This window comes from Syngnathus scovelli, chromosome 16 (genome assembly GCF_024217435.2).
Source record: "Syngnathus scovelli strain Florida chromosome 16, RoL_Ssco_1.2, whole genome shotgun sequence".
Lineage (NCBI taxonomy): Eukaryota > Metazoa > Chordata > Actinopteri > Syngnathiformes > Syngnathidae > Syngnathus > Syngnathus scovelli.
This window is the reverse complement of record NC_090862.1, coordinates 9446686-9457334: the sequence shown is the minus strand read 5'-3', so window position 1 is coordinate 9457334 and position 10649 is coordinate 9446686. Positions and strand designations below refer to the sequence as shown.

The following is a 10649-nucleotide window of genomic DNA, read 5'->3' as shown; positions in this document are numbered from 1 at the left end:
TATACACACGTCACGGCAGCGTCACTAAGCGTCGGTAAAACACCGCGACTCGCGGCATCAAACCCCTTATGCCTTGCTGACTCCATACCACAATCCAACGCTAGCTCATTTTAAGTATGTACACACTCACATTAAGTCAACTGATGATTGAAATAGTGTATAAAATGAAATAAATAAAACACATAGACTTCAGGTATAAATGTGGCTTAATAAATTCTTAAAGATTAAACAGTTGCAACATGTTTGTCGAGTGTGGATTTGATTTACAATAAGTATTATATTTGTGCTTCATTCTTTCAAATTAAGTGATTCTGTGTGACGGAATTTTTTTCTATCATCGTGCAGATTGACAGTGATGTCATCGCACTGATGGACGATGCCACTCTTGCCAATGTTAGGTTACGGATTTTAGTTATTGATCTGACTCCAAATTGCGATCAACACTTAACACATAAATTGCTATGTCCTAATCCACACACTGGCGCACCTAACAATTTTGCGAGTTCGTTCTGTCAAAGAGAAGACCAGTAGATCAATCAGACCAAATTTACCAATTGTTTATTCCTGACAAAGCGCACTAATACAGGCCTGGGTCCCGGGTCCCTCACACTAAAACTCGTGCGTTTTTGTGACCACCAAAAGATGACACATTCTTCCGGGTTGCCCAGTTTTAAAGAAACACAATATGAATATTAAAGCATGCAAAACATTGTGAGATGATTGGTCGATGGCCATCTCCTCCCCATGTCGGTGTTATCGCTGAGGTCAGGTGGTTGGATTTCCCCGCGAAGCCCGACCACATAGACGTGCTGTTGTTCTCGTTTCTCACCGACCTTGAGGTGTTCTCGTCCGGTACTCCCTGTCTGGGCCTAATCACAACACTTCAAAGAAAACAAGTTCATGCAGTTTGCCTGCACATTCTTCGCCACCCACCAATCCACACGAGCACTCCAATACTAGATATTAATATGATTATAAGTTTAACACAACCTTAAAATATGTTTGCAAACTCCCGAAAGCACATTTCCCTTTACCAATTACATCCCTCGCTATGGAGACTGCATTGCACTCTTTAATTTTTGCAAGACGAAACAGCCTACATCCAAAAGAAAAAACGGACTTTTAGAAAAACTACGTGAAAAAATGAAACTCGGGAAAGACAGTGACAAAGAGGACACCACCTCAAAGACACAACCACAAGAGACAAAGAAGCAGAAAACAACAAGAAATATTGCGATCGGATGGATACACAGTGATGGAAAGATGACCAAACAGGTGAGGGAGAAGCAGGGAGGGGGTACCAGAAAACTTCAAATGTCCACAGAAGCTAGGTTGAAAGACATTCTCAAGGAAGGAAAAGAACTACCGTATTTGCCGGTGTACAGGTCGACTCGGTGTATAAGTCGACCCCCTAAAATTCGACGGAAATTTACGATTTTATGATATATCCTTTGTATAAGTGGAGCTCAATTGTTGCATTATATTAAACTTCAAAATTCAATATGCGAAATTTATTGACGAAATGTGTTCAAATTCCGGGAGGCCGTGCGCATGCGGCTGTTTATAAGCACCGCGGAGGAGATCGCGGCCGGCGAGCTCGCGCACGCCGCCCGGCACCAACGGGAGGCCGGAAATAGCTCCAAGCCGAGCGGATCGGCACTTTATAAGCACCGCGGAGGAGATCGCGGCGCCTCATTCGACTTCCAGCGGCCGGCGAGCTCGCGCACGCCGCCCGGCACCAACGGGAGGCCGGAAATAGCTCCAAGCCGAGCGGATCGGCACTTTATAAGCACCGCGGAGGAGATCGCGGCGCCTCATTGGACTTCCAGCGGCCGGCGAGCTCACGCACCTGCCCGGCACATCCGGGAGGCCGTGCGCACGCGCCAAGTGGCCGAAAATAGCCCCCGCCGAGCGGATCGGCTGTTTATAAGCACCGCGGAGGAGATCGCGGCGCCTCATTGGACTTCCAGCGGCCGGCGATGTCACGTCGCCCCCAACTGCTCCACTATGTGTCTGTTGTCTTGGTTTCTGTCTGTGTGCTCGCCCCTCCCCTCCTGTGTGCCCATGATCAGTGTGATTGTTCCCACCTGCCTCTCGTTACCTGTCTTGTATAAAAGTCCTGTCTGCCCCTCTCTCCCTGTCGGATCTTGGTATTGGTTTTGGTCATTGGTTTTGGTTCCTGTCGTTCGGTGTGTCGTCCTGTCTTGGTGCCGTCATGTCCTGCTGTCTTGTTTCACGTCCCGGTCAGTCAGTCAAGTTATTGTTTGTTATGTCATGTCAGTTTGCCTTTTGAGTTCCGCCAATAAACCCTGGTCCAAGCTGCACTTGGTCGTCCTGCTCCATGCTGCACCACAACCGACCGTGACAGAATGATCCGACCATCACAACGACCAGCGCTTGGACCCCCCTCCACCACCAGCTCCCGCTGCGACGCCCGATCGTCGTCCGAGCTTGTTCCAGCGACGTCGGACTCACGGACGCCATCGGAGTTCCTCCCGGCACCATCGCCTCTGCGACCGTCGTCGGACTTCGCTGCCGCGACGCCGGACCCGCGGTCGCCATCGGAGTGCTTCTGGCGGCAGCGGCTTTGCGGCCGCGATCGGACTCTGGTGCCGCGACGCCGGACCCACGGCCGCCGTTGGAGTGCCTCCCGGCGTCATCAGACTCACGGCCGCCATCGGGCTCCACCCCTGCGTTGCAGGACCTGCGGGCGTCGCCAGACATCCAAGCCCGCTGCGTCGGACCCGCGATCGTCCCTGGCTCCACTCCCACTGCTGCGGCGCGTGATGGCTCTTGCCGCTGCGCAGAGCCCCGCCTTCCGAGTGTCGCCGATCACTGTACGGACTTTGTGAGTGGCCGCCAATCACGGTACAGACTTCCGGAGTCGCCGGCAATTGCCGTACGGACTTCCTGAGTGGCCGCCGATTGCGGCACTGACTTTTGTATGCCGCTGATTGCGGTTGTGTTTCCCCGAGTTTCCGCGGAGTGCGGTTCTGTTTCCCCAAGTCGCCGCCCGTGTGCGGTTGTGTTCCCCAAGTCGCCGCCCGAGTGCGGTGCGGTCCGGTTCCCCAAGTCGCCGCCCGAGTGCGGTGCGGTTCGGTTCCCCAAGTCGCCGCCCGAGTGCGGTGCGGTTCTGTTCCCCAAGTCACCGCCAGAGTGCGGCTCTGTCCCCTAGGTCCCCGCCCGAGTGCGGCTCTGTCCCCTAGGTCCCCGCCCGAGTGCGGCTCTGTCCCCTAGGTCCCCGCCCGAGTGCGGCTCTGTCCCCTAAGTCCCCGCCCGAGTGCGGCTCTGTCCCCTAGGTCCCCGCCCGAGTGCGGCTCTGTCCCCTAGGTCCCCGCCCGAGTGCGGCTCGGTCCCCTAGGTCCCCGCCCGAGTGCGGCTCTGTCCCCTAGGTCCCCGCCCGAGTGCGGCTCTGTCCCCTAAGTCCCCGCCCGAGTGCGGCTCTGTCCCCTAGGTCCCCGCCCGAGTGCGGCTCTGTCCCCTAGGTCCCCGCCCGAGTGCGGCTCTGTCCCCTAGGTCCCCGCCCGAGTGCGGCTCTGTCCCCTAAGTCCCCGCCCGAGTGCGGCTCTGTCCCCTAGGTCCCCGCCCGAGTGCAGCTCTGTCCCCTAGGTCCCCGCCCGAGTGCGGCTCTGTCCCCTAGGTCCCCGCCCGAGTGCGGCTCTGTCCCCTTGGTCCCCGCCCGAGTGCGGCTCTGTCCCCTAGGTCCCCGCCCGAGTGCGGCTCTGTCCCCTAAGTCACCGCCAGAGTGCGGACCTGTCCCCGAAGTCACCGCCAGAGTGCGGTTCGGTTCCCCAAGTCGCCGCCCGAGTGCGGTGCGGTTCGGTTCCCCAAGTCGCCGCCCGAGTGCGGCGCGGTTCGGTTCCCCAAGTCGCCGCCCGAGTGCGGCGCGGTTCGGTTCCCCAAGTCGCCGCCCGAGTGCGGCGCGGTTCGGTTCCCCTAGTTTTTTTTTTTTTTTTTTGGGACGTCGGGAGACGTCCCTTGTGGGGGGGGTTCTGTCACGTCGCCCCCAACTGCTCCACTATGTGTCTGTTGTCTTGGTTTCTGTCTGTGTGCTCGCCCCTCCCCTCCTGTGTGCCCATGATCAGTGTGATTGTTCCCACCTGCCTCTCGTTACCTGTCTTGTATAAAAGTCCTGTCTGCCCCTCTCTCCCTGTCGGATCTTGGTATTGGTTTTGGTCATTGGTTTTGGTTCCTGTCGTTCGGTGTGTCGTCCTGTCTTGGTGCCGTCATGTCCTGCTGTCTTGTTTCACGTCCCGGTCAGTCAGTCAAGTTATTGTTTGTTATGTCATGTCAGTTTGCCTTTTGAGTTCCGCCAATAAACCCTGGTCCAAGCTGCACTTGGTCGTCCTGCTCCATGCTGCACCACAACCGACCGTGACAGGCGAGCTCGCGCACCCGCCCGGCACATCCGGGAGGCCGTGCGCACGCGCCAAGTGGCCGAAAATAGCCCCCACAGAGCGGATCGGCTGTTTATAAGCACCGCGGAGGAGATCGCGGCGCCTCATTGGACTTCCAGCGGCCGGCGAGCTCGCGCACCCGCCCGGCACATCCGGGAGGCCGTGCGCACGCGCCAAGTGGCCGAAAATAGCCCCCGCCGAGCGGATCGGCTGTTTATAAGCACCGCGGAGGAGATCGCGTCGCCTCATTGGACTTCCAGCGGCCGGCGAGCTCGCGCACCCGCCCGGCACATCCGGGAGGCCGTGCGCTCGCGCCAAGTGGCCGAAAATAGCCCCCGCCGAGCGGATCGGCTGTTTATAAGCACCGCGGAGGAGATCGCGGCGCCTCATTCAACTTCCAGCGGGCCGCGCACTCGCGCATGCCGCCCGGTTCAAATTTTCTAAGTGCAATGCACAATGAGATGCACGAGAAACGGCCTTGGTTACCATCACATTTGAAGCGATGAATACGAAGTTAAATTTTATGACTCGGTGTATAAGTCGAGTTCGATTTTTTTCGGTCGATTTTGGATCGAAAAAGGTCGACCAATACACCGGCAAATACGGTATTTTTCCCGGATGGAATTTCTCCCAAAGGATCACAATTGGACTTTGAGTTAGAGGTTTGGGATTTCAAACAAAACTGCCTCACTGATGACACCTGCCATTCCATCGGCTATATGTACGAGGCTGCAAAGCTAACATTGTTGCGTTTTTACATTGCAACAAGACCAAAAGACAACCAAGATGATGTCCACACACACGAGGAAGTTACGTCAGCCAATGGCAGTGAATACAATGCCGCGGAAAGTGACACGGTCTCTGTTTATTCAAATGAAGTCTACCAGCCATTTAACATTTCTGTTGATTCAGAAATTACCTTTGGTCCCACATATGACACAGAGGAAGATACAGAAGTCACAATGATCTACGATGGTCCTGCTATGCCCCTCAATCTACCTGATCCACAGGATGTGTTGACTATAACTGTCCACTCCACTGACAGATTGAATGATATGATAAGCGCATTCTGTAAAGAAGAAATATTGAACAAACCACTCAGTGTGAAACGCATACTCCCAGATGATAGAGAAGAAGCAGGTGTTGGGTCTGGAGTACTGAGAGATGTTCTCACCTGTTTCTGGCAGGAATTCTATGACCGATGCACCCTTGGTACATCAATTAAAGTGCCATTTATCCGTCATGATTTTTCTGCAGCAAAGTGGAAAGCAGTTGGGAGAATACTTATAAAAGGTTACCAATATTGTTGCTATTTCCCAAACAAACTTGCATTTCCTTTCCTCGAGCAAGTGCTTTTCAACTGTGTCTACAGTGATCCAAGGGCCCACTTTCTGCAGTTTGTGAGCAGCCAGGAGCGTGACGTTTTGATGGACGCAATGAAGGACTTTTTAGACGTGGACCAAGATGATCTTGTGGAAGTTCTTGACAGCTATGGGTGTAGAAAGAGAATCACACCTGAAACCTTTCCCACAATACTGCAGGAAATAGCGCACAAAGAGCTTGTCCAAAAGCCCATGTTTGTTATTGACTGCTGGAGGGAGGTTACTTTTCACCATGACTTCATAAGTCCTGACGCACTTAACAAGTTGTGCTCTGATTTGCAACCTACTTCCAAAAAGGTCTGCCAACTGCTAAAATTTCCAAATGATTTAACCTCAAAGCAGAAAGAAGTGGTAAATCATCTGAAAAGGTTCATCAGAGAGTTGGATGAACTCAAGCTTCAGAAATTTCTCCGGTTTTGCACAGGATCTGATCTTATTGTCACCGACACCATCCTTGTAGAGTTTCAACAAATGACAGAGTTTAGTAGAAGACCAGTGGGGCACACGTGTGGAAATGTTTTGTACATTGCTGACAGCTATGAAAATTTCCCAGACTTCCGATCAGAATTCAATGCAGTTCTCGAAAGCAATATCTGAGTCATGGATATTTTTAATTCTGTCAATAACCATAACATAATTATCCGTTGTAAGTTGCATCAACACAACATATTTTGTTCACTGTTCTTATTGGTCAAATAGAAACAAACTTTGTATTCGTTCCTTAACTGTTTTTAGAATTCTATAGAAACAGCTTGCATTTGGTACTATGTTCCAGTTATATAAAAATCCTAGGGCTTTATTAAAACGACGGATAACCATTAACCATTGGATGGTTGTTTTCAGCAGCTACATAGTATTAAGTGAATGCTTCTGTAAAAAACAGTAGTAATATTTTATTGCATTCAATAAACTCACTCTTAATCCACTATGTATTTCCTGACTGCACCTGAATGTTGGTATATAAAAATAAAGTATTATAATGTTGTACAGATGCCTTCTATGAAAAGACACAATTTTTAATATACAAGTAATACATTAATACTTAATACATATTTAAGCAGTCAATTTCAGGACATTTCAAGCAAAATCTAACATCTTTGTTTTTGTTAGTCACAAATGGAAAAGAATAACCATAGATCAGGTAAGCATTGTTAAAAAAAGTTTCAATTCTGCAATGAATTATTCTGGAAAGTTTGGGTCATTAAGGAATATTTAAAGGTCAAGAAGGCATTGTAAGACTAAAAAAAACAGTAACTGAGTATACAGACTACAGATTAAAAAAAATCTGAAAAATTATTTTCTGAGGAGTTTATATGTTCATTACATCAATACGCTTGTCAAACAATCTTCAGTAATTCCTCTCTCAACATAAGATACAAGTCACTTGCATGCAATGGATCTGATGGAGCGTGCCATTCATTTTCCTCCATTAGCAGACAACACAGTTCAAATACAGTTTCATCGCAAGGAAACTGGCATTTTGGAGTGCACTCTTCCATACATGCAGTGATATCTTGCATTCCAGTGGGTTTCAGTCGATCCTCGGCACTGTGCATGGCAGGGAATGAATACATGACGACTGGCCGGCCTGAAGCTGTATCACCATTCGACCTTGGTCTTATTTTGTGTGAGTTCCATGTGTTCACAACTTCATCCAGCTCATCCTGCACAAGAGCAGCATAGTTAAGTATTTAAGTACTTGTTATTTTTTACTACTCATTTATTCATTTCAAATTCAAAAACATGATGGGGAGATAAAATATTTTACATGCACAAGATTAAAAAAGCAGAACTGGATAAGACTTTTATCCAGAAAATCTCCTGTGTAGTAACCATCCTCCTGAAAAGTTTTAAATAAATTAATCCAGAACTGTGCGCTCTGTTTGCGAAGGATGGACCACCACCCTTCAATGCGCTGATTGGCAGTACTTCTCCCGTAAAGAAAACTTTTCTCCCCAGCAAAATTGTCAGAGTGGTTTTGTCGCAAAAACACTTGCATCTGTTCAACCCAACCATTTTCTGTGCCCCTGTCTGCACGGATCCTCTCTGGACATCCACCAATGCGCGAAACTGTTTTGATGAAATAACTTGCAATCACCTTAGGATCATTGTTTGTGGTATAGGCCTCTGCCCATAACACATACCGGCTAAACCAGGGGTGGGCAAACTTTTTGACTCGCGGGCCACATTGGTTTTAAAATTTGACTGAGGGGCCGGGCCAGGTGCATTTGGAGGGAGTGTTTGGGCCGGATATACTAAAGCATTAAATGTAGTGTGTGCAAACCTCATAGCACAGTAAGAACACTACAACCCAATTTATTAGCTGTCTTTCAAATGTGAAAAATAGCCCTTATCAATTAATAAATTAGTCTCAAGGAATATGCAAGATATGGCATTTACATACTATTTCGCAGATACTGTGAGGAGGAAATGTAAATAGATCAAAATAACATACGCACTGTGATTTATCAAGATTGCGTCTGTTTTTAATAAGTTTCAATCGAAGGTGCAAAGTTAAAGAAATCAACATTTATTGAAAAATGGAATCACTTTCAACATTCAAAACATATTATTACACAACGAAATACTACTTGTGTTAAACTCCGCAAAATCATGGATGGATTGTCCTGACCGCGCGCTCTACAAACTCGCCACGGACGCCCTCGCCTTCACGTGCAAACAGTACATGTGTATCGTTGCCAAGCACACAGACATAGGCTGTATTAAATATCCTACCTGCAGCTGAAAATTTAAATTTAAATTAAGAGCGATGTGCGGCGTTAATTAAGCTACTGTACCGCTGCTGTGCGTAAATGCGCATTGGTCTTAATTAAAAGACGCACTTCCAAACTTTCCATATGCATTTTTTCATAACACAGCAGAAAAACTCACTATTTCAGTGGGAACAGTGTTGTTGGTCTCCCTTTTTTGCCAGTGCATCAAAGTCTGGAGTTAGTTTTGTTATGGCAATTCTCAGGACAGATCTGAGGTGTTGGTCAGTTAACTTGGATCTGTGATGGGCTTTGTTGATTTTCATGACGCTAAACGTCTGCTCACACACGTAGGTCGAGCCAAACAACACCAGCATCTTCCGCGCCGACCTCCGGAGGTTTGGATACGCGGTCTCTTTAAGTGAAGCGTAAAAGTCATTCAGTTTAAGAGACTTGAACTTCTCCTTTAAGACGGAGTCAGACTGAAGATCGATCAGTTCCAATTGCAGCTCCTGCGGTGCTGATTCGGGGTCTTGTGACAGGGGACAGGACACCAGTTGAAGTGACTTGTCAATTTTTTCAAAATCACAGAACCGACGGCAAAATTCTCTGTGCAGATCGTCCAGTGATTTGCAGTATTTCTTCGCATTTAGGGCGGCCTCTTTCTGCACGACTAGTGTGGGGAAATGTGCGAAAGATTTGTTTGACATTTGCCTGGAGAATAAAACCAGCTTGGATTTGAAGGCTCTCACATTTGTGTACATGTCGTGCGCCAACTGATCTTTCCCCTGTAGCTTTTCGTTCAGCTCATTCATGTGTGAAAATATGTCCACAGCAAACGCAAAGTCACAAAGCCAGTTTGTGTCGCTCAGCTCGGGAAATTCTTCGGATTTCCCCATTAAATTTAAAAATGAGCAAATCTCGTCTTTGAGCTCCCAGACTCGTTGAAACACTTTCCCCAAACTTAACCAGCGGACGCGAGAGTGGTAAAGTAGGTCCTGGTGATCTGCATTAGTTTCTTCCAGGAACGTAATGAACTGACGATGATTAAGTCCCCTTGCTTGTATGAAGTTAACAAGTTTTACAACTGGATCCACGACGTGATTAAGATGCAATACAGACTTACACAGAGATTCCTGATGAATGATGCAGTGCAGTAAAACATCATCCTGGTCAGGGTTTTCTTCTTTCACTTTATCCTGGATTCTTTTCAGCAGCCCGATGTTTTTTCCAGTTAAATTTGGCGATCCATCCGTGGTGACATTGGTAAGTTTACTCCAAGGTAGCTTCATTCTCTCGATGACAGCAGACACCTGTTTATATAAGTCCTCTCCTCGCGTTTTCCCTTTCAGTGATTCCATGCTCAAAAGCTCCTCCGTTATCTCAAAACTGTCGTTAATCCCTCGGATAAAAATTAGGAGCTGAGCAGTGTCTTTTATGTCGTTACTTTCATCCAGTGCTAGTGAATATAACTTAAAGGACTCCGCCTTTTTGTTTAACTCGCTGACTATATCTTTGTCAATCAGTTCCACGCGGCGAGTCACTGTCCTGCGTGCTAAACTTATTTTTTCAAACTTGGCTTTGCTCTCCGGACACAAGAGACCTGCTGTCTCTACCATGCACTCTTTCAAAAACTCGCCTTCGGAGAAAGGCTTACTAGCCTTTGCTAATTTGAATGCCAACAAATAACTTGCCTTGGTACTTGACTCTTGAATTGCAGTTTGTCGGTGAAAAAACTTCTGTTGACTCTGTAAATTAGCTGCCAACCTCTGAGCAGTAGCTGCCCGTTCTTGTGTTGACTGCTTGCTAGCATAGTTTGCATGCTTTGTGGCAAAGTGAGGGCTGATATTGTACTCTTTGAAAACCGCAACAGCTTCTTGGCATATCAGACATACAGCCGTTGATCGGACTTCAGTGAAGAAGTATTTTGATGTCCACTCCTTATTAAACACTCGGCATTCGCTGTCCATTTTCCTTCTCTTTGGTGCGCTCATTTTTACAGAAGGACTTAATGGTGACGTGAAATGAAGTGAAAATTAAAGTGAAATAAAGAGAAATACGCGCCACTCCAACAACGGTCAATGTGTTTTGAGTGCGCCATCTATCGGGGAAACGTGGGCATTGCAGGCAAAGGAAAAAAAAAAAAAGGAGGTTTTTAC

General features: G+C 48.2%; 1 protein-coding gene across 2 annotated transcripts; it reads right to left on the bottom strand.

Moving 5' to 3' along the window:
• Positions 1-6774: 6774 nt before the first annotated feature.
• On the bottom strand, positions 6775-10644 carry LOC125983473 (general transcription factor II-I repeat domain-containing protein 2-like). 2 transcript variants are annotated; one of them, XR_007486724.2, is made up of 2 exons: positions 9617-10644; positions 6775-7443 (listed from the first exon to the last, which is right to left on the bottom strand). XR_007486724.2 is itself a non-coding variant. In XM_049744690.2 (2 exons), exon 1 carries the CDS (start codon positions 10482-10484, stop codon positions 8676-8678), a length of 1809 nt encoding a protein of 602 aa, XP_049600647.1. In that variant the 5' UTR covers positions 10485-10644; the 3' UTR covers positions 6775-7443; positions 8672-8675. The 2 variants fall into 2 exon arrangements, 1 of the variants encoding a protein (XP_049600647.1); XM_049744690.2 differs by having other exon boundaries at positions 8672-10644.
• Between the last annotated feature and the right edge of the window lie 5 nt (positions 10645-10649).

Bases quoted from the DNA above. Each gene is read 5' to 3' on its own strand.
- LOC125983473 (XM_049744690.2), bottom strand. From the start codon at position 10,484: ATGAGCGCACCAAAGAGAAGGAAAATGGACAGCGAATGCCGAGTGTTT.